The sequence below is a fragment of the Eublepharis macularius genome, chromosome 1 (assembly GCF_028583425.1).
Source record: "Eublepharis macularius isolate TG4126 chromosome 1, MPM_Emac_v1.0, whole genome shotgun sequence".
Taxonomy (NCBI): Eukaryota; Metazoa; Chordata; class Lepidosauria; order Squamata; family Eublepharidae; genus Eublepharis; species Eublepharis macularius.
This window is the reverse complement of record NC_072790.1, coordinates 44,442,713-44,463,179: the sequence shown is the minus strand read 5'-3', so window position 1 is coordinate 44,463,179 and position 20,467 is coordinate 44,442,713. Positions and strand designations below refer to the sequence as shown.

The following is a 20,467-nucleotide window of genomic DNA, read 5'->3' as shown; positions in this document are numbered from 1 at the left end:
GATATATTTAATGTATATGTCTGTCAATTCTGATTTCTGATCTTGGATCATAACAATAAACAACCCCACAATGAGGGCTAGTGCAGCTATTCCAAAGTGCCTTGTCTTATTGCTAAAGTGGTTGGCATGAGGTTCTATTGAACATCTGGAATTTACATTTAAGCATTCAATTTGAGCCTCTGATTAGTATATATTGTGGTATGTTCCTCCTTATTCTGAAAAGTTCTGCAATGCTTTTTAGTTTTTTATGTTGATGATGGCAGGGAAAACGTTTCCAGTTCTCATTGTACTTCTAGCCTCTTTTGTTGTCAGGCCAAGCTGTGGATTGTGTCGTTCTAGAAGGTATCGCCTTTTTACTGTATTTTTTTTTTACAGGACCCGCATGTTGACTGCTATTCAATATCCTCTGTTGAGGAGACACTAGGCTGCAACAGAGAGCATCTGATTGGATTAGCAATTCTTCTTGGCTGTGATTATCTCCCTAAGGTAAGGGCGGGGGCAGAATTAAGGTTCTGATACTAACTTTCGATTTTAACAGTTAACCTTTCTGAAGCCAAAGATGCATCAGTGTCTCAAGTCATAGTACTAACTATGTTTTTATGTCAAATTTTTCTTGTGTGTTAGTTTCTGGACATTGTTTCACTGCCCTTGTCAGTATGTTTCCATCTACCTAAGCACATGAATTTGAAGAGAGGCTCCATTGTAATAATTGTGGCTAGCATCCAAGTAAATGTGATTATGATTGAGGTGTCAAAGACGGAGATAAGAGTCTCAGTCTATATTTTATTCCCCCGTATTAATGCTGTTTCTAATTTGCAAAGGATATTTGATGGTATATATAAGTCTATAAGGCAAACTTAAGAACTGAATCCTGCAGTCAGTTAAAACTGAAGTGTATAGATGTAATCCCATTGGCATTATTCTAAGCCAGGGATCTCCAGTTGTGTTGGGCTTGAGGGAATTTTGAGAACAGGCAGTGGAGACCACTGCAAAATGGCTGCCACAGGGGCCATGACTGACCACAAAATGGCTGCTATGGGAGCTGAAGCCAGTCACAAAATGCTGAGAGTTCGTAAGCCAAGCATCCATCTATGCTGAGGGCAGGTGTTTCTGGATGAGTGTTCCATGCAAACTCAAAGGAGATGCCTCCTGGGGTCTTCTGAAGCACCTTCTGCTCCAGTGAGTTCAAGGAAAGCCAGGACTGGCTCTTTGCCTTGGGGAAGAAGGAAGTGGGTGCTAGGAAACACATTGGTGAGCACCACATTGGGGATCACTGTGCTAAACATACGTTCCTTTGAGAGCAGCTGTTCCAGAGGCCTTTGCGGACTTCAGTAGGATTCAATCGATTGGATCCTACCAACTTTTTCACTCAGTCTTGCCCATTTCCCCTCCTCAGTGCATCCCCCATCCCACATGGCTTTTGTCCATGCAGGTCCTTCAATCTCCGGTGTTGCCTTTTTGGTAGGCAAAAGGGGGCCCTCCTCCCTTTTTCACCTGCAGAAAAGCTTATTGAGTGTCACTCTCATTTGTGAATCAAGCTGTATTGACTGACACTAGAGAAAGAAACTACATCCATGCGATAAATTTAGGAAAACGATGAAACATATCCAATTCAATTAATGGGGCAGCTGGCTATCCTACAGCCCCCTTTCTCTTTACTACTTCCTAGATTTTCATATACTCTCCTTCACATAAAGTTGCCTTTGCTCTCTGGTACCTTCAGTTGAGACTGTGGTAGTCCATTCATTGGCTTATCATGTGGAATATGATCTCCTCTTCATAGAATCCAAAAAACAGCTTTGACTCAAAAAAGCTCATGGTAGAATATATGTTGTTAATCTTTAAGGTGGCACTGGACTTTTATTTTGCTTCAATACAGTAACATGGCTAGAATCACCAGGTATGCCACTTTCCTCTCCCCTCACAAAATCACTCTGTGGTCTTTTTAGGAGTGCTTTCTTAAATTTAAAGCTCAGGCATCTTAGAAACCAAACCATAAGAATATTATAAGTTCTTGTTTTGTGTTTAACTGGCAACTATCGCAGTGCAGGGTAAGCGAGACCTGCTGCAATATCCTTATGTCTCCTTTGACGTTTGTGTTTAGCTAATGCAGCTGTCTACATAAAACTTTACAGCAGTTTGCTGCCAGCTTCCAATTTCCAGATATGCCCATCCTTCTCCAGCCATCTGTTTGCCTTTCCTTCCATTTCAGTCAGATGAGCTTTGGTTTTTTCCAGCAACAAATCTTCTTTTGTTGCAAGCTCCAGTGTATGCTTGCAGTCCTGTTTAATCTGCTTGTACAGCAAAGGCAAGTTAAGCAATTCAATCATCTTCCATCACGTAGGAAGGGGCAATGTTTGCGAAAGCAGCCTTGGATATAATTGATTCCCCAAAAGTACACTTTGGTATCCTCGTTCTTTGCGCATTTCACTAATAGTCTTTTTACCTGACGCTGTCAGTATATAATTGATAGCATTGTTTGTGTCGATGCGTCGCTCCCTGATTTGGCATGCTTATGTGAGAAGATGTTTTCCCTTCTTAATTCTGTTTATACAATTCTTATTGCAAGTTTGACCTTCCAAGTTTCGGGTTTTCCGGCTACCTTAAAGTCATCTCAAGCTCTGTCTGTGATGCTCTTCTGAAGATTTACTTTCATGACCATTGAATCCTGCGGCAACTGCAGTTTTTAGTTAGACTATGCTGTGGTTGACTGACTGCTCTCGACTGGATTGGCTTTTTCCACTTACGGCCAAATCTTCCCAGACGGTGCAGCAGAATGTGAAGAGCCAATCAAGACTCAGCACAGTAGGAGGCAGTTGGCCACGACTAGAAGCGTGGGCTGCCTTAAAAGTGGCTGCTGTGCCCTCCAATGGTGTCATGACTGTCTGAAACGGATTTGAGCTCTGAAACTCAAATCTGTGCCTCCCGCATTATGTTATTTTGGTCACTCTTGTCTCTCCAGCGTTTTGCAGATCTTATTTCCCTAAAGTTTACTAGAAGACACAAAAATGTTTCTAAAATTAATGATTGCTTTCCTGTTTCATTCCTACCTGCTGACTGTGTATCACTGGTTGTCACGCTTCCAATATCATCTGACTGCTCTGGTGCCAGACTGAATTCCACAGCTCCTGTCAATTGAAACAGCCTTTCCCGGTTCTGATTCCTGCTCTTTTTTAAAAAATACTTCCAAACTTTCAGAGCCCTGTCTCTTCGTGTTTTTACACCTTTGTTATAACTCAGATCAAATTGATGCGGGCCAACTTGGTATAGTGGTTAGAGTGCTGGATTAGAATCTAGGAGGCCCAGTTTGAATCTGTGCTCTGCCATGGGCCGGCCACATACTCTCAGCCTAACCTCCGTCACAGCCTCTTACAACATTCTCCCCTTCTCCATTTTATCCTCATAACTTGGAAGGAGTGGGGGATTTTAGGCCACTGCCCATTCATAAGCATTTCAGTCATTAAAGCCTGGAGGCAGTGCTACTTCCCATGCTGGCCATAAGCCCTCTACATCTGAATTTTCCTCTAAATTCCTCTAAATAACTTTTTTAAAACTTCAGCTGCAGCAATAGGTATATCAAAACACCCTATAATTTTTTATGTCCGGGAATTTATGACGCAACTGTTTGTACGCAAGGCATTGTGGGAAAGACACATTGTTTTAGCATTTAACAGATATTGCTGTACATTTCTTTGGTCTGTATCAGTATTAGTCATTTTTCATGTCTCTAAAAGGGAGTTCCTGGAGTTGGAAAAGAACAGGCTTTAAAACTGATTCGGACTTTAGGAGGGCAGAGTTTGCTGCAGAGGTAAATGTTTTTCCTTATTTCCTAAATTTCAGCAGCCTTTCTGCTTTTGGTTATCTCAAGACAGAGATCTTGATCCAGCAGTAATTTCTGCTAATGGAAGGGATTTCCACCACAGATCATGACTTTCTCACCTTCCCCCCCCCCCTCACAACAGCCTGAAACACTGCTCCTGGGAGACAGCATCAGGGGTAGTTGGAGGAAAAAAATTAAAATAGCCCTTATTTGTCCTCTGCTGGCATAAGTCCATTTAATATATGTAATTGTTGCTATTCATTATATAGTCAGATTTGTGCTATGCAGACAGAATGATGTGAAGGTTGCTTAGTGGAGATCTCAAAAACGCCTTATAAGTATATAATCCATATTTAATTATATATATAAAATTCAACTATGACAACTGGAACATAAATAGTATACATTTTACGTTATTATTGTAACAATACTAAACAATTAGAGTGTCTCAACGGCCTTTTCGAATGTTATAAGAATTATTAAAGAGCAAGATTCAGATCTTGTAGAACCTTAGAGACAAACTAGATTTCCAGGGTAGCTTTCGAGAGTCAAAGCTCCCTTTGTTGAAAGCTATTACCTGGATATCTAGCTGGTGTCAAAGGGGCTACTGGACCTGAATCTTGCTCTTCTGCTACAGACCAATACGGCTACCCACCTGAAAGAATTATGACAACATTACACAGTTATACCAGTCAATACTCTTGGGACCAAAAATCAGAAAATGGTTTCCAACTTCCTAAAAAAATTATTTATTTTTCCCTCTCTTATATCTTTAAACTTATTATTTAAAATTATTTATTTATTCTCTCTTGCCTTCTCTTCTTGCACTCAAGATGGCAAACAATGCAGCATCCAAGCTGTGAGGATGTAAAAAATGTAAATAATACCCCAGTTAACAAAATAAAAACCGATTAACATACACAAATTAGCAGTTTTAAAACACAGCAGAATAAAAATCACAGAATCAGCAAACTCATAGCCAGATCTGCTGAAAAATTATCCTTTCACTCAATGGTCTCTGGATTAAGATTGCCTCATGTGCCTTCTTGAATGTAGCAAGTTGAAGGTGCCCTCCTCACTCACTCTAGCAGGCCATTCCAAAAGACTGGGCCCACCATGGACAAGGCCCATGATCTCAGTGTAACTGTATGAACAGTCCTAAGGGAAGGCGTCTTACTTTATTTATTTTTTCTTTTCTAGTTCGCCATTCTCACTAAGACCCAAAACTGATCACAAGTATGATTTTAAAAAACCCTTTTCAGTCAGTCTGTAAACGGATTATAAGACATCAGAATCTAACAGCAAAGATTCCAAGTAAGACAAACCAACATAGCTGGGCTGGGATTGTAGAATAGAAATAAAAACTAGAACAATGCAAGCAAGCTTATCTGTTTAAGGCGACAAGACAATCAGCACAGGAATTTTTTGATCTGTAATAAAAGCCACCTCATGAACTATTACACTGCAATTTTGCTCCTTCTATAAGAATGCCCTTTTGTACAGTTCGGTTTTGCACATTTTGAAAAATGATAGCGTTTCTGATAGTATTTGGTAGACGGTTGTGCAATGTACACGGAGGCTGTCTGAGGAACGTAACTGGCAGAAGGAAGTATACTGGGAGACGTGGCTTGATAAGTATAAAGGCCCCAGGCTGTGAAAAATATGATTGACTAACCAGTGCCAGTTATTAAATTTATCTTTTAAATGTTATTTTAGATTTGAACAATGGAAAGACCCCTTTCAATATAGTGATATCCCAGCTATACCGCTTAAAAAGGTGATTCACTGTACAATATGTCGTCATCCAGGTGAGTCATTGCATGGCTTAAAAAAGGAAGTGCTGCGTACAGCATGCTGTCTTTAAACTGATGTATCCAACCCCAAAAGTTTATGACTGTAGCCACGCAATGTGAAACTCTGAACTGACCATAGCTTAGATCCAAACCTGCCCTTGTATATGCTTCTGAACTTCAGTCTCTGCGAATTCCCCCTTCTCCTGCACCAACCTGTGGTACTCCTCTGTCCTTGGCCATCAGGACTCTTTTTAGGGGGTACAGGAGTTTGCAAGAAAGCCACATTTCCCAAGGGAAGCTCTACTCATGGTTCAGTGAATCCCAACCAATATCTTCCTTAGCTCTTGGGACACAAATATTGGGACACTTGAGCAGAGAAACGGGGCTTTCATTATTTGACCTTGATGTACATTGATTCTTAAGGGCATTAGATGTTAATGACACTCCCTCATGCTTAAACAACAGAAGTGGCACCAGAGGCATTTTTAAAATTCAAAAATAATTATTTTATTTACTTCAGATGAGAAAGGTCAGGTGAAATCAGGTATGTCAGCATATATATCTCTGAGGTAAAACCTGAACATGCACAGACTTTAGTTCTTATGCTCTTCACAGATAATATAATAATAATAACATTTGATTTATATACCACCCTTCAGGATGATTTAACACCCACTCGAAGCAGTTTACAAAGTATGTTATTATCCCCACTACAAAACACCATGTGAGGTGGGTGGGGCTGAGAGAGCTCCTAGAAGCTGTGACTGACACAAGGTCACCCAGCTGGCTTCAAATGGAGGAGTGGGGAATCAAACCCAGTTCTCCAGATTATAGTCCCATGCTCTTAACCACTACACCAAACTGGCTTGTGTTTTGAAAGTTTGGTTCTCTTGTTTTTTCCCAAGTACTCTAAGAATAATAATAATATTCAATTTATATACTGCCCTTCAGGACAATGCCACACTCAGAGCACTTTACAAAGTGTATTATTATTATCCTCAGCTGGCTTCAAGCAGAGGAGTGGGGAACCAAACCCAGTTTTCCAGATTAGTGACCTGCTGCTCTTAACCACTACACCAAACTGGCTCTAGTATGGTTTCCTTTAAAATTATCTTTCTCTTCTAGAGTTAGGAATCAGCATTCCTAACTCTAGAAGAGAAAGATAAGGGCATTTCTAGTACTTTCTAGTACTTTCTAGTACCCCAGTCCCCTTCTCTTCACACATCAGTGTTTCTCCAGAGCTACCTCCCTGTTTGGCTGGGTAGGGAAAATCTCCTCTTCTTAGAAGATTGATCCCCTTTCTTTGGCCTGTTTGGGAGTCTGCACATATTTCCCAAACCTCCTTGTCAACCTTCCCCCATTCTCCTGCCCGTGTTAAAACTGCTCTCTGTTAGGACTTCATCTTCCAACTCTTCACATTCCACCTCTCTCAGCTATAATTGAAAGCAGACCCTCCTCTTTCCAGCTCATGCTACCCATTCAGATCCCTTGGAGTAGCCTGTCACTCAAAGCTCTTGATTCTGTGAGGGATTAATTCTTAACACTCCTGCAGTTGTGTGTGTGTTTAGCCCAGGCTTTTTAAAATGTGCAATCCATCACAGATGTTCTTCATAGACTTTTGAAGTTATATATGATTATTTAAGAGTCTTTATGGAATATAGTTTAACCAGTTTATATTTCATTTTAACACACACTCAACATTTAAGCTCATTTCTTGTTTTCTTTTAGGCTCCTTTAAAGATCATGAATGCATTGGATGTCAGTTTTGTGAAACAGTGGGGTTCTGCAAACCCCATGAGGCAACATACCTCTGCCCTTGTGACTGGCACTTCTCAGAGCGAGATCGACAAGTGAGGATAGCGGAGGACAGCATTAGAAAGTAGGCGCGCTTCTACATGAACTACATTTGATTACTATTGGGAGCACATTTATAACTGAGTTCTCATGTGTGTATTGTATTTGCAGAAAAGCTAAAGCATGTGAAGGCTTTCCATTCCCTGAGGTAATTTAATGAGCACTTTTTAAAGTGAATAAGATTCTTATAAACAAATTACCTAAACATCTTACAGTTTCTTTTCCTCCTCCTTCTACAGGTTATCCAAGAGTATCTCCTCAGCAAAGATAAGCTGATGAAGTCATATGAGTGCCGAAGGCCAAATTTGTTGTCTTTTCAGGTACTGAATTTGCTGGTTACAAGGTCATACCCATTTGTAATAATGTGAATTAGCTGCAATTTTATCAGGTGAAAGAATGAAAGAACTTTTATAGAGTTCTGTGTCTCATTAGAAAACAATTTATGTACAAAATATTAGGACATAATACAGTTTCTAATATAGTTTCTTACTCAGAGTAAGGTGAAAATTGAACATTAAAGAAAAATAAATTCTAAGTTTCAACACCAGTCATCCAAAGCCAAGGTGACTTTGAAGTCCACCAGTTTCATTGTGAGATAGAGACAGCATATTTATCTCTGCCATTAAAGTTAGTGGTTCTTAAAGAAGTGCTATGATTCGGGTGGATCATTCAGTTCCTGAAGGACCACCTCCAATGGTATCAACCAGCCCAAAACTTATAATCTCCCTAGAGGGCCTTACTCCAGGAACCAACCTTAGGAAAGGTTTTGCTGGTAAGAGCTTGGGGGCGAAGGGGTGATCCTCTCAGGAGCTGAGAATGGCTGCTTGCTTAAAGGCATTCTGAAAGGGTTTGAAAGCCTGCCTTTTCCACAGGGCCCTTGAATTAGATCAATAAGAAATGGTGTGGTGGATCACTTTGCTTTTTGGCTAAGATCAATTGTAGTATCTGTTCATATAAGTTTGATATATTTTTTAATTTAATGACTCGTGACCAAGCCCATTTTTTTTAAAAAAAACAGGCTCTACAAATGGTTCCTGTGCACTCTGCAGCAGGCCAAGTATGGCCCATTTGGAGCCAAATCGCGCTTGCTAGGAGCTGAAATCAGGCTGCTACAGAGCGCAGGAACACTGCCGGAGCGGTGTGATGGGCCCTGGAGTGCTCCTGCGCTCCACAGCGGGCCGATTTTGGCTCCAAACGGATCTGATGCGGCCTTGAAACAGGCTGAAATTGGCCTGCTGCGGAGTGTAGGAGCAATCCAGGGCCTGTTGCAATGCCCCATCCTCCTCAGTGCCCCCGCTGCGCTGGGCCTCCAGAAGCCATGTGTTGCTGGGCCTTCCCGCTGCCACACTGGACTTTCCTGTTGCTGGGCCAGGCCTTACTGGGCTAGGAATTTGCTGCAATCATCACTCTAAAGATCAACCCTATACAGATGGTATGGTAGGAGTAGCACTACTGGCAAACTGATTTTATTGATTTTTTGACTGCATTTTATTGATACTTGTATTTTAATTGAATGTTTATTATATGTTAGGGGTTTTATTGATTTTAATGTATTTTTGTGTTGTAGAATGTTTGGGAATTCTTAGTTTAAAATTAAATAAATAAATAAAACCTATTAAACTCCTGAAACATAAACTGAAAAAACACTGCAACTCTATTCATCTCAGATTTGGTTACTTTTGCCATCAGAAATGGCCCAAAACATTTTTGTGCCAAAGCCTGAAAGTCCATATGGCACTCCTCGCCATGATACAAGTATTTTAATAATCTAAATAATTTGGCTATGTATATTTCAAAATCTGCTACCTTATACTTACTACCTCTCCCTCTTTAATGGTGGCTGAGGAAACTAGCTTGGTATTGTCACATTCTTCTGTTCCTTTAGAATGTTCTTCATATATCCATCCCGAGGGAACAGCTTATATCCTTTTTATTTTTACTTCCCCGTTCTCCCATCACCTAACTTAAGATATTGAAACTACAAAATGCAACTACCATGGCTTGATATAAGAAGTAATAAAAGATGTTCACTGGCTGTTGTATTTCAAAGGGAGTTTCTGCATCCAAACAAAAATTGAGCATTTTTGTTGTAATTGTTTTTATTGTTGTATTGTGCTATCCATGTAACCAACCAAATGTCAGTCTATACATTTATATATACAATGTATACATGTGGTGGTGAAGACTGCTGTCAAGTTGTAGCTGACTTATGGAGGCTCCCACTTTGGTGTTCCAAGGCAAAGAGATTGTCAGGAACAACATAGTAAGCAGGGGGGGGGGGTCTGCAGTGGGAAGGGAAAGTTGGGTGAAATCCTCCTTCCTCCTTTCACCGGTATAAGTGCCTGCTGCCAGAGAACACATCACTAGGATGTAGGCCATTAAAACCATTACTTTGAATCTTTATGAGAAAACATTGGTCGTAGTGGAGTTTCTATTCTTGCTGTTGCCATCAACCCCCTCAAATTTCAATTTTCACACTTTTAAGTCCTTCTGACTGAGGTGGTGTTTTGGGTTGACTTCTGTCACTCTGATTTCACTACGTTTGAAAGTGAAATTAATTGGCTCTCAAAATAAAGTCATTGGTGTTAAACTGGCAAGTAAATAGTTTCAGATATATTGCCTGCAAGATTTTTCTGAAAGATATGATACGTCACAGTGGTATGGAACAAGAACAACTTTTACAGTTAGGAAATTAGATGTCTGTATTAACACTGTTCTGTATTAACACTCTTTTCTTACATTCAGCACATTCCAATGATTTAGAACATTGGCAATTAACCTTTAATCCACTGCTGTCCTCCAAGTGTACAGCATTAAGATCGAAAGTTGCCCAAGTCACCAAATAATAAATACAACACTAAAAACAGCAGTCAAGACAATTTCATTTATATAAATATGTTTACAATATCTGCATATGGTGCACATATCTCAGGCATACAGTGAAACCCCAGCCAACACCTATTTACTGTGTGCCAATTTTTAAGGACCTGGAGAAGAAGTCTGAGATGTTATGAACAATATAAAACAGCTCTCCTCTTCTGGCTGTCAAAAACCATTGCAAGTAGGAAGAAGGGACTGCCTAAAATCCTGAATAGTTCCCATTTGCCTCCAAAAGTTCTGAATGCCCCCCCCCAAATTTGTACTCCCCCCAATAAAGAATCACTGATTTAAGAATATGAAACTAACAGTGTCATAATAGCACTATTGTAAGCCATCACTATATCAAATAGTAAACTTGTGGGGCCTTGCGTGGATAGCAAAAGCCACATAATAGGGCCACTCACAAAATAGTGGTCTCTTCATTCAGGAAGGTCTGCAGGTTTCCAGAAAAATATGGCTTTGTAAACAAAACAAATGAAAAGAAGTAAAAACTCATAAAAGTCCAGCCTTGTTAGGACTAGATATGCCGCCCCCCCCCCCCCAAAAGAGGAGTTTTGAGGGGTAGTTGGGATTTTCAAGTTGTCCCCTTCTCCCACCATATTGTAATACATTTATGTTACATTGTAATGGATATGATGATCTAAGCTTTTTAATGTGGTCTATCCTTTAGTTTGTCTTTGTCTTTTTTGCGCATGTGTGTTACAGTATATGTTAATATTTGGAATTGGCTTATTTAAAACATTCCTCACACTTACAGAAGTTTGCCTCTAAGAAAATGGACTGGCCTAAGCATTACGCATGTGAGAAACTGTTTGCTCTTTTGGCATATTATGACATGAACAGAAGGAAGGCTGGCCACACTGACCCATGGCAGCTGCAGGCACTACGGTAATCTAATTGAGGGAGTTGTTAGAATTCATTCCATGTTCCCATTCACATCTGTCAGAAGAGAAAATACACATTGCTTATAACATTATGAAGGGGTGAAAGACATTTTTTTCTTTGCCCTTTCGGTATATATCACCTTTATAGAAAGTTTAAATCAGTCCTGTAGTTCTACTGTTGAGACTGTGAAAGATGAAGCGTGTACATTGGCATTATTTACTTTGTTTGCCTTTCTCCCCAGTAAGAACTCAAAGCAGTTTATGTCATTCTCCCCTCCTCCATTTTATCCTCACAGGAACCCTATGAGGTTGGTGAGGTTGATAGTATGTGGCTGGCCCAAGGTCACCCAGTAACTTCCATGGCATAGTGGGGATCTGAACCAAGGTGTAATGATTTCAAGAAATGGGTGCATGTGTCTTTAAATGTTTGGTGAGATAGGTGAAGAGTGGGGGTGAAAGAGAGATGAGTGAGTGATATGATTGGTTGATGACAGAGAGTGGGCAGAGGGAAGGCAGTTTTCAGTTACTGAGGGAGAGAAAAAGATTCAGTTAGGGCAAGAGAGGCGAGCTGTGTGCAGCCTGAGTGTGTTCATGTATTTGTGAGGGAAAGGCAACCTGAGTGGAAGCCTGAACTGAGTGTGTCTGTGAGACTATATATTCATTCTATTTGAAGCAGGCAAACTGTGTGTGCGCCTCAGAGAGAAAGAATTGAGAGTGAAAAGAAAACAGGCTAGCTGTGTGCTGTCTGAGGAGTTCTCTGTGAGAGAAATATAGAGCCTAGAGAAAGAGGCTAACTGTGTGTGAAGCCTTACAAGAGATCTGTGTGAATGAGTTTGGATGAAGCAACTAGAAGAACTAAGAACGACTTTTATGTAACCAATACGCTTCTTAAAAAAATAAACTTTTATTTTGTTTTGTTATACCCCAGAGTAGCAGTCATTGTTATCTCCCATTCCTATCCTCAGGGCCACATAGAACCATGAAGGAGCCTGACGCATAAACACGTTACCAAAGGGAAAACTTAAATAAAATATATTGGAATGTAATGTTCCTGGTGGCAGCTAACTACCCAGAGGGTGTGAAGGGAAAGATTAAAGCAAAATCCACCCTAAAGAAAGTACAGGTCATAACACAAGGTCTCTCATATTCTAGTCCCATACTCTAACCCCTGGTTTGCAGATTTCATACCTACACAAACCATGCAGTTTGTTCTGTAAGCCCTGGGAATGTTTCAGGTTTGTCTTTTAGGTTTGCCACAGAGCCAACTTCTCTTAAAGTTAAGGGGCAGTTTCAAAGACTGTGATATGACACAGAGTCAATTGCTTAAATGGAAAATAGTCAAAAAATGTCATCGGGCCAGTAGAAGCCTCCTTCCTTGAGTCTGAGGAGCTCTTTGGAGCAGTCATGGATACCCTGCTCTGGTTGTAGTGCTGATTACTCGCAAGATGCTGTGGCCATGCCCAAAGGGACCTTCTAAATACGGGAGGATAACTGTAAGTGGGCCTACAAGAGCAAGGTTCAGTCATACTGCATGAGATCTGCTTCTCTGCAATACTTTCCCACATTACCACGCATGCTTGAAAACTGCAATCACGTGAGTGTGGCTAATCACACAGTAAAGATTCGTGCTAGCAGACATGACCATACGGGTTGCAACATGCATACCCATTCTGGAGACATTGGGCAGAAGGGTTGCCAAGGGAAGCAATTCCCATGCACTTTATTTTATTTATTTATTTAAAATATTTGTGTGCTGACTTTCTACCCAAATAGGGTTCCCAAGGTGGCAAACTTTAAAATATTTTTAAAAATTAAAACAACATTTTAAACTATTTAACTTTAAAACATTTTAAATAAAATAAAAATAATTTAATAAAAACATTTACAGCAACACACAGGGAGGAGGTACAATAACAGTTATTCGGGGTTTGTCAAATGAAACAAAAATGTCTTCAACCAGCTGGAGGAAGATGGCAATAGGGAGGATGCAAAAAATCCAATTACTTAAATTAAAAATTAAATTAAGGCACTTTCTCTAACCATTTAGCCTCTGATGGCAGGGGCAACATAAGCACGGCCCCCAAAGATGATTGGAGTGAATGGGTAGCTTGAAAGGGGGGAAGGTGGTTCTTAAGCCATGCTGGACCCAAGTCATATAAGGCTTTAAAGGTCCATACCAGCACCTTGAACTGAGCCCTGAAGCAAATTCAGACCCACTGTAGATGAACACAACTGGACTGATATGGCCCCTACAACCCACTCCAGTCAGCATTCTAGCCATAGCATTCTCTGCTGACTGTAGCTTCTGGACAGTCTTCAAGGGCAGCCCCAAATTCAGAAGTTCCTAGGGCATGTACTGCTGTGGCAAGATCTTTCATGCCCAGGAAGAGCCGAAGCTGTTGAGGCACCCTTGGCCACACCTGCCACCTGTTTATCTAACAAGAGGCCTAAGTCCAGCAGCATCCCCAAGCTGTGAACCTGCTCCTTTGAGGGGAGTGAAACCCCATCTAGAACAGGAGATAACTCATTTCCTGGGTCAGGCCTTTCTCCCACCAGTAGCACCTCTGTTTTCTCATGATTAAGTTTCATCTTGTTAGATGAAAAACTGCCTCACCAGGCAACTGCTTCACTTGAAAACTGCCTCCAGGCAACTTTTCACAGTTTCCACAGTCTCCTTGTGATTTACTGGTAGCGTGAGATATAGCTGAGTGCCATTGGTATATTTATATATTCATAACTGCTAGTACTTCAGTAAATTGTTTAATAATCTGTTTTTGTTTTTAATAAGCCTTAGATGCATGCATGGAACATTTAACACTTTTCCCCGTGCACAGTTTTATTCTTACATTTTACTTGTGATACACTTTTTACAATCTTGAACCATTTTTATTGCAATATTATTTAACACCGTTGTGATTTCCTTATCCTTATTTCACAGGATACTCAAGACACGAACTAAAAATGGGACTCCTTGTTTTGAAGTTGAGTGGCAGAAGCCAGGTTGGTGCTGTTCTCTTTGCATTTCTGTGGAAGTTGTAACATAACTCTTGAAATTTGGGGGTAAGGGGTTTTTTTTAGATGATGCAGTGCATCCAAGTCCTGTCACAGGGAACTACTTTCAAACTATCTTTTTGTGACCCTCTAGCTGGCTTAAGCAGCTCCACAGAACCTGTGCAGCATCTCTATTCTCCAAGCAGCCCAACTTGAAATCAGTTGGGCTGGGCTGAGCTGGGAGGATGTCAGGATGCCACCAGGAGGGTGGGGGTCTGTCCTGGCCAGCCGAACTGTTAAAAGGTGGCCAAGGTGACGATGAGGGGTGCCCAGAGGCACAAGCTGGAAGGTTGGAACGCCAGCTGGCAGGGAGAATCTTTGACAGGCCAGGGAGCAAGGAGCCCTGACAAGTGTCTGACAAGTGGCTGTGGGAGTGGCCAGTGAAAGAGGATTGGCAGAGAGTCCAGCTTTTGGGCCAGAAGGGGCCGTGCAGCCCCTGCTGTCAGGTTTTCTCCAGGGCACTGCAGTGTCAGATGCCGAGGAGCCTGACTTTGACACCGGGATGCTGCTAGGGATTATGCAGGGTGCTGCTTCGCGGAAGGTGGGGAGGTATGCATCACCCATGCGCCCTCTCAAGCCACCAGCAAGCCCGTCAACCTAGCCCTGCTTCGGTGTCCATCCTCCTCTTACAACTCCTTCGGCACCTTCCTTCCTCGCTCACTCATTCTCTCTTCCAGCTTCAGCAACTCCTACTCCACTCTCTCACTCCTCCTGCACAACCCACCATGAACTCTCTCCTGAGCTAGCTTTTATGGGGTTTCCTCCCTCTTGCTCCGCCCTTCTCTCCAGGCTCCTTCCCTCATCTAATGTTGCCCATCTGTGTGCAACTTCAGGAGTGTCTTCCCTTTCATTAGCCTCTCTTTGTTCGCTCTGCCACCCTCGCAGAGTGGGGCTGAAGCTGATTGTATCCCAGATGGGGCTTCCCTCAGGTGTGTTTTCCCTCTCAATAGTCTCTCCTCACTCTCCCTGCCTTTTGTGGCAGGTAGGGCTGAAGCTGAATGTATCCCAGCTGGGACTTCCCTCAGGTGTGCTTTCCCTCCCGATAGTCTCTCCTCGCTCTCCTTGCCTTTTGTGCTGGGTGGGGCTGAAGCTGAATGTATCCCAGCTGGGGCTTCCCTCTGGCATGCCTTCCTTCCCCCTCCCCTATCACTCCCACAGGACCGGGCTTGCAGGGCCCCCCCCCCAGATGATGTGGCGCTGCCTCCTCTGTCTTTGCTCCTGTGGAGCGTGGCTGTTTTCTCCTAGGGGCGAGGCCGGGGCTTCCAGTGCCTTTACTCCCTTGTTGGCATTCTGGACATGCGCAGGTGCCTCTAGTGGGGTTGGGCAGCGCGCCCCTGGCTGGGCTCTCTCTCTGGCTCTCTTTTCCCTTCCCTTGCCTCCATATTTGGCTGGTTCTGGACTTGACTGTATGTCAAGGCAGCTGGGTAGTTGTCCCCCAAGGGTCTCCCATCCTCTTCTCCCGGTAAGTCCGGGGGCTGGGCTGTGGACCCCAGACACCTGCCATCAGGAGGAGAAAGCAGGCACCTGCAGGAGATTGCTGAAGTGCCCAAGCACCATAGATCTGCTCTAGCAAGGGAACCCCAGACTATGAGGGAGCCCACCCATCCTACCAAGGGTCTGCCAGAGGCCCGTGAAGACTCTGGGGCCAGAACTGCAGCACAAGAGAGGGAACAGAAGCGTGACTGCAGGAACCAGAAGGGGAAAAGGTCAACCCCAGTGACTAGCTGGTGGGAAAATGGGGAGCACCGGAAGGCCAACACGGATACCATCTTGTCTGTGACTCTGGCACTGCTTTTCTTTTTGTCTGATAGTGTGATTCCATGCCTTTTATGTATTGCTCCAGACCATTATGCAACAGCAGATGATCAGCCCGTGGAGCACTTTTTAATAACAACAGAAGAGTCATCGTTATTTCAGGCTGCTTACCCTGAAATTGTTACTCTGTATCAAATGGAGAAGTTGGCAGTTTGCAAAGGAAAAAAGAAAGGTGAGTCTCGAGAGACTCCTGTTTTGATCTTTTTGTCACATCAAATAGATGTTTATTTACTGCAGACCGTTGTGTTGTTTCATGCAACTTCCAGTTCTTTTAAAGAACTGTATACATCCTTATTATTGTTCTTGTTTATTTCACATTTCTCACTGAGATCCAAAGTGGCTTACATACTGCAAAGGAATACAATGTAATCAATAGCTAGGACATTCACAGCAATGCTCTACAGCTGAGACATTCAATGAAAACAAATACAATAGGGTAAAGGTAGTTCCCTGTGCAAGCACCGAGTCATTACTGACCCATGGGGGGATGTCGCATCACAATGTTTTCTTGGCAGACTTTTTATGGAGTGGTTTGCCATTGTCTTCCCCAGTCATCTACACTTTACCCCCAGGAAATTGGGTACTCATTTTACAAATCTTGGAAGGATGGAAGGCTGAGTCAACCTTGAGCCAGCTATTTGAACCCGGCTTCCGCCAGGATTGAACTCAGGTCCTGAGCAGAGCTGGGGCTGCAATACTGCCGCTTACCACTCTGCTGCACATTTGAAAACTAGCATAAAGTTGAATGCAGAGATGAAATCTTTCTGAATTAAAGCATAAGTAATTAACACATCTTATAGCCGCCTTATCTTTCACTTGCTTGTACTTGGATCAGAAACAAATGGCTTATTTTTAGTTAATCACGAAGAATAAAACCTTTTTACAAGCAGTAAAGACTTTTTATAAGGCTTCTTTATTCTTACAGGTAAAAAGGCTAAAAAGAAAGAAGACTCGGTAGGCGAGGGCGAAGTTGCAGATCTTCTTTCTCGGCTGAACTTGCAATCGTCATGTGAGATCTTTCCTAATCATAATCCCAAATATGATTTTAAATCTTACTGTCAGACTTTGCCAAAACTGGACTCTAAATCTCAGGAACCATTTGTATCCTCATGTTTTTCTGCCGAAGTCTTGCAAAATCAAAATTCACCTTCTGCCTTGCTTGTAACTCCTTCACAAAACAGAGGAAATAAATGCAATTCTGGTGGCTGCCTGAGCTCACAAGTAGGATATTCTAACCCCTCCGTGGTCTCTAGCGCTTCTTCTGTGATTGCTGATCTACAACTGAGTGGCATTGACTGGGAAGGAACATCCTTTAGTGTTTCTTCGGCTCATGTTAATGATGATTGTTTAGAATCTGAGAGGTGTACATATAGTAATTCTACTGGACAACATGTTCCACTGCATTGTGAAACAGTAGAAATTATCCCACTGTTTTCTAATTCTGTACAATGTGAGAAAGATCCAGCCAGCAGTGTGGACTGCTCTTATTTAAGCAGCAACCTTGCTGAAGGACAAAATCATTTATCTTCAAAAGAACAAGGAATTCTAAAGCTTTCTGCTTTAGAGCATTTTTCCAAGCATCCAAAAGTATCTCTGCTAAGCTCTTTGCAACCGATAGAACAAACAAAAGGAACTTCAAGCCCCGAAGGTGAATTTTCAAATGTTTTAGCACAGCAAAATGACAGACTTCAAGGAACTGAAAATGCACTACCCAAAAAACATCCAAGGGAATTCAGCTTAAAAAACAATACAAAGCTGCTCAAACAATCTGAACACAAAGCACAAAAACACACTAGTTCAAGCACTTCCATGTCTGTGGATCAGTGCATTGAAGCCGTAGAACCAACTTACTCTGGAAACAGACCACTGACGTTGCTTCCTAAGCCACTTAGGAGTGTGTGTCAAAGTGGGTATTCTTCTAGTGAAGACAGCGAGGATGGAGATGAGCCAGGTGAGAGGAAGGTTTCTAGATGGCAAGAGAAGTGTAAGTTGGTTCAATTCAAGGAGAAGAGCCATGTGAAAAGTGATCGTGAATCAGAACTTGAAAGTAATCTGAGGGAGAGGATCCTGGGCACAGATTTATCTGTTGAAGAGCATTCAAAACCTACCTCTGTTTATGTACACAGTTCTCTGAGACCCAAAGATATATCCTGTCCTCATCTCCGAGAGAGCAGAAGTGGAGCTGATGAGTGGGTCAATAGCCCTCTGCCTTTGTCTGAAAGGCTGAAACTAAGGCTTTAGAGCCCTTAAAACTACGCTTCCTTTCCGTTTGCTGGACACTTACCTAATTGCAAATGCTCAAAAAAAAGGTTAAAAGCTCAAAAGAGAGCTTAAGAAAAGAAGGAAATCATGATGGCTGGTACAGGCATCTGAGATGAAAATATTGTCTAATCTGTTTAAATGGAGCTTGTATTGGCTGCCCACAGCTGCGAACTTTGTTGACCATGCATTCACAAAAAACCTTCTATTTTAGCTGAAAAGCATACATTTCAAACACCGCCACACCGCAGTGCCGTTAGGTCTATCCATTAATAAATGGACCTTTATCCCCGTCAACAGATGTCTCACTGCAAAGAACCTTGCTTATACGGAGCTGGATGACAGTGGTGTGGTGGTGATAAGTTATGTGTGTACACTTAAATTTCCTCCAGCCAATGCTCTTGTGCTGTCTGACTTTTGCCTGGGGACAAGTCAAGAAACACTGTAGGGGTATGATTTAATTCATGATTCATTGGTATCAGGAGCTCCTCTTCTGTAAGAGGTGCAATCCGCTCTACGTGTCATAGCTGAGCAGGTATCACCTCCTCACCTTTATCATGACAAAATCCCAAATTAAGTTCAAGCCAGGCAAGCATGTACGACCTATTCAAAATATCTTCCAGTTAAACTGAATGTGTGCTGTTAGCCTGTCTATGGGGGGTGGGGGGGAATCTGAACACTTTGTTCTAGGAAAATCAAGTAAATTAGTACCAACTGAATAGATCAGTGGTAAACGCTGAAATTATGTTTTTGCTGTATCACTTTTCCTTTTGAATAAGTGAGTTGCAGCCCAAAGTCTTTGATTTAAATGTCAAAACAGAGTGACAGGTACATTTCACTTCCAGGCACAGGAGATGAGATCAATTTAACTTAAATCTGAGTGGACTTACTGAAACTCCTCGTAATCACATACAAACAAAGATTTCAGATTAGTGTATTTGGGATTGCACTGAAGGTCCCAATTTATAATTTTTTTACATTCCTAATTGTGTTATATTGTGACCTTAGTGTAGTAACATTTATAAAGCATTATAAAATTGTGAACCTTGTTTTAAATAATACCTTCATTTAGACTTAGTTTAGCCAAGATGAGTCTCCAAATACCAGTAGCCTGAATGAAGCCCAAAGGACCTTAGGTCTATTTTAAATACTACTTCCATAGAATTGTTTTCCCCAGTGCTGGATATTGCATGACTTAACATCATGTTATTTTCGCCTTTCTTAATAAAAGGTATCACATGGCTTTTATTTTAGGATTTGCCAAAACAGCTACGTGCAAGCTCTGCCTACTCTGGGAATATCTGCATTTAGCCAGTAGGGTTCCTCAAGGAGAGGGGAAAGAACCTAGAAGGATACTGTGCTTATGTGTCTTCTCAGATCAACAAATACTACTACCTAATTAGCTTCTATTGACTCTTTACATAGTGCATCCACTCAAATTAATCTCCTGTATTATCAGTACAATGACTACTGCATTTTTTGTCTGCTCTTGGGCCTTGTAAGGGAGCTGTGCATTGTGTTTGGTGATAGACAATTGATTCTTGATTGGGAGAGGAGAGATCCATGTATGCTACCCTGAGTTCCTTGAAGGAAGGATCAACATGTGATAAAGACTTTAACAACATGGCGTGACACATCCTTTATTTTATATTTTAAATATACAGCCTGATGAAGAGTCATGAAGAACATGAAAGCTTGCACATTGTTTTGTGTTACTTTGGTTGCTCTTAATAAAAGTTATGTGATTTTTGTTTTTGGATTGTGCTTTGGGCCACAATGGAGCAACCTGCAGCTGCCCTCCCAGTGCGTATGATAGCAGGATTTGAATCCAGTTGCGCCTTAGATGTGTATGATGATTGTGTTATGCCAAGGTGCAAATCATACCAGGTTTCCAGATTATATAGAACTAAAGAGTCAATGGTACTGGTGTATGAACTGCTTCCCATATCTGTGATGATTGCTTCATGCAAAAGTGTAAAAAATAACTTTGTATTATAGATTTTTACATGTCTAACCCCTCGTTTCTCCCACTAGCCCCAGCTGAAGTAAGAAATTATGACACCTGGTTTGGTTAATGGAAGAGAGGAGTGAAGGAAAGAACATTGCCTCCA

The 20,467-nt window shown here is 41.8% G+C and overlaps 1 protein-coding gene across 1 annotated transcript in view; it reads left to right on the top strand.

Annotated features, from left to right (window-relative positions):
• Window positions 1-20,043, top strand: part of GEN1 (GEN1 Holliday junction 5' flap endonuclease) — a 33,645-nt gene extending 13,602 nt beyond the window's left edge. The window contains exons 5-14 of the mRNA XM_054984212.1: window positions 376-486; window positions 3,735-3,808; window positions 5,537-5,628; window positions 7,342-7,492; window positions 7,579-7,615; window positions 7,707-7,787; window positions 11,105-11,235; window positions 14,170-14,231; window positions 16,126-16,269; window positions 17,023-20,043. Of these exons, the coding sequence (XP_054840187.1) occupies window positions 376-486; window positions 3,735-3,808; window positions 5,537-5,628; window positions 7,342-7,492; window positions 7,579-7,615; window positions 7,707-7,787; window positions 11,105-11,235; window positions 14,170-14,231; window positions 16,126-16,269; window positions 17,023-18,338 (2,199 nt within the window). The 3' untranslated portion in view covers window positions 18,339-20,043. The remainder of the gene's footprint in view (window positions 1-375; window positions 487-3,734; window positions 3,809-5,536; window positions 5,629-7,341; window positions 7,493-7,578; window positions 7,616-7,706; window positions 7,788-11,104; window positions 11,236-14,169; window positions 14,232-16,125; window positions 16,270-17,022) is intronic.
• The last annotated feature ends 424 nt before the right edge of the window (window positions 20,044-20,467 follow it).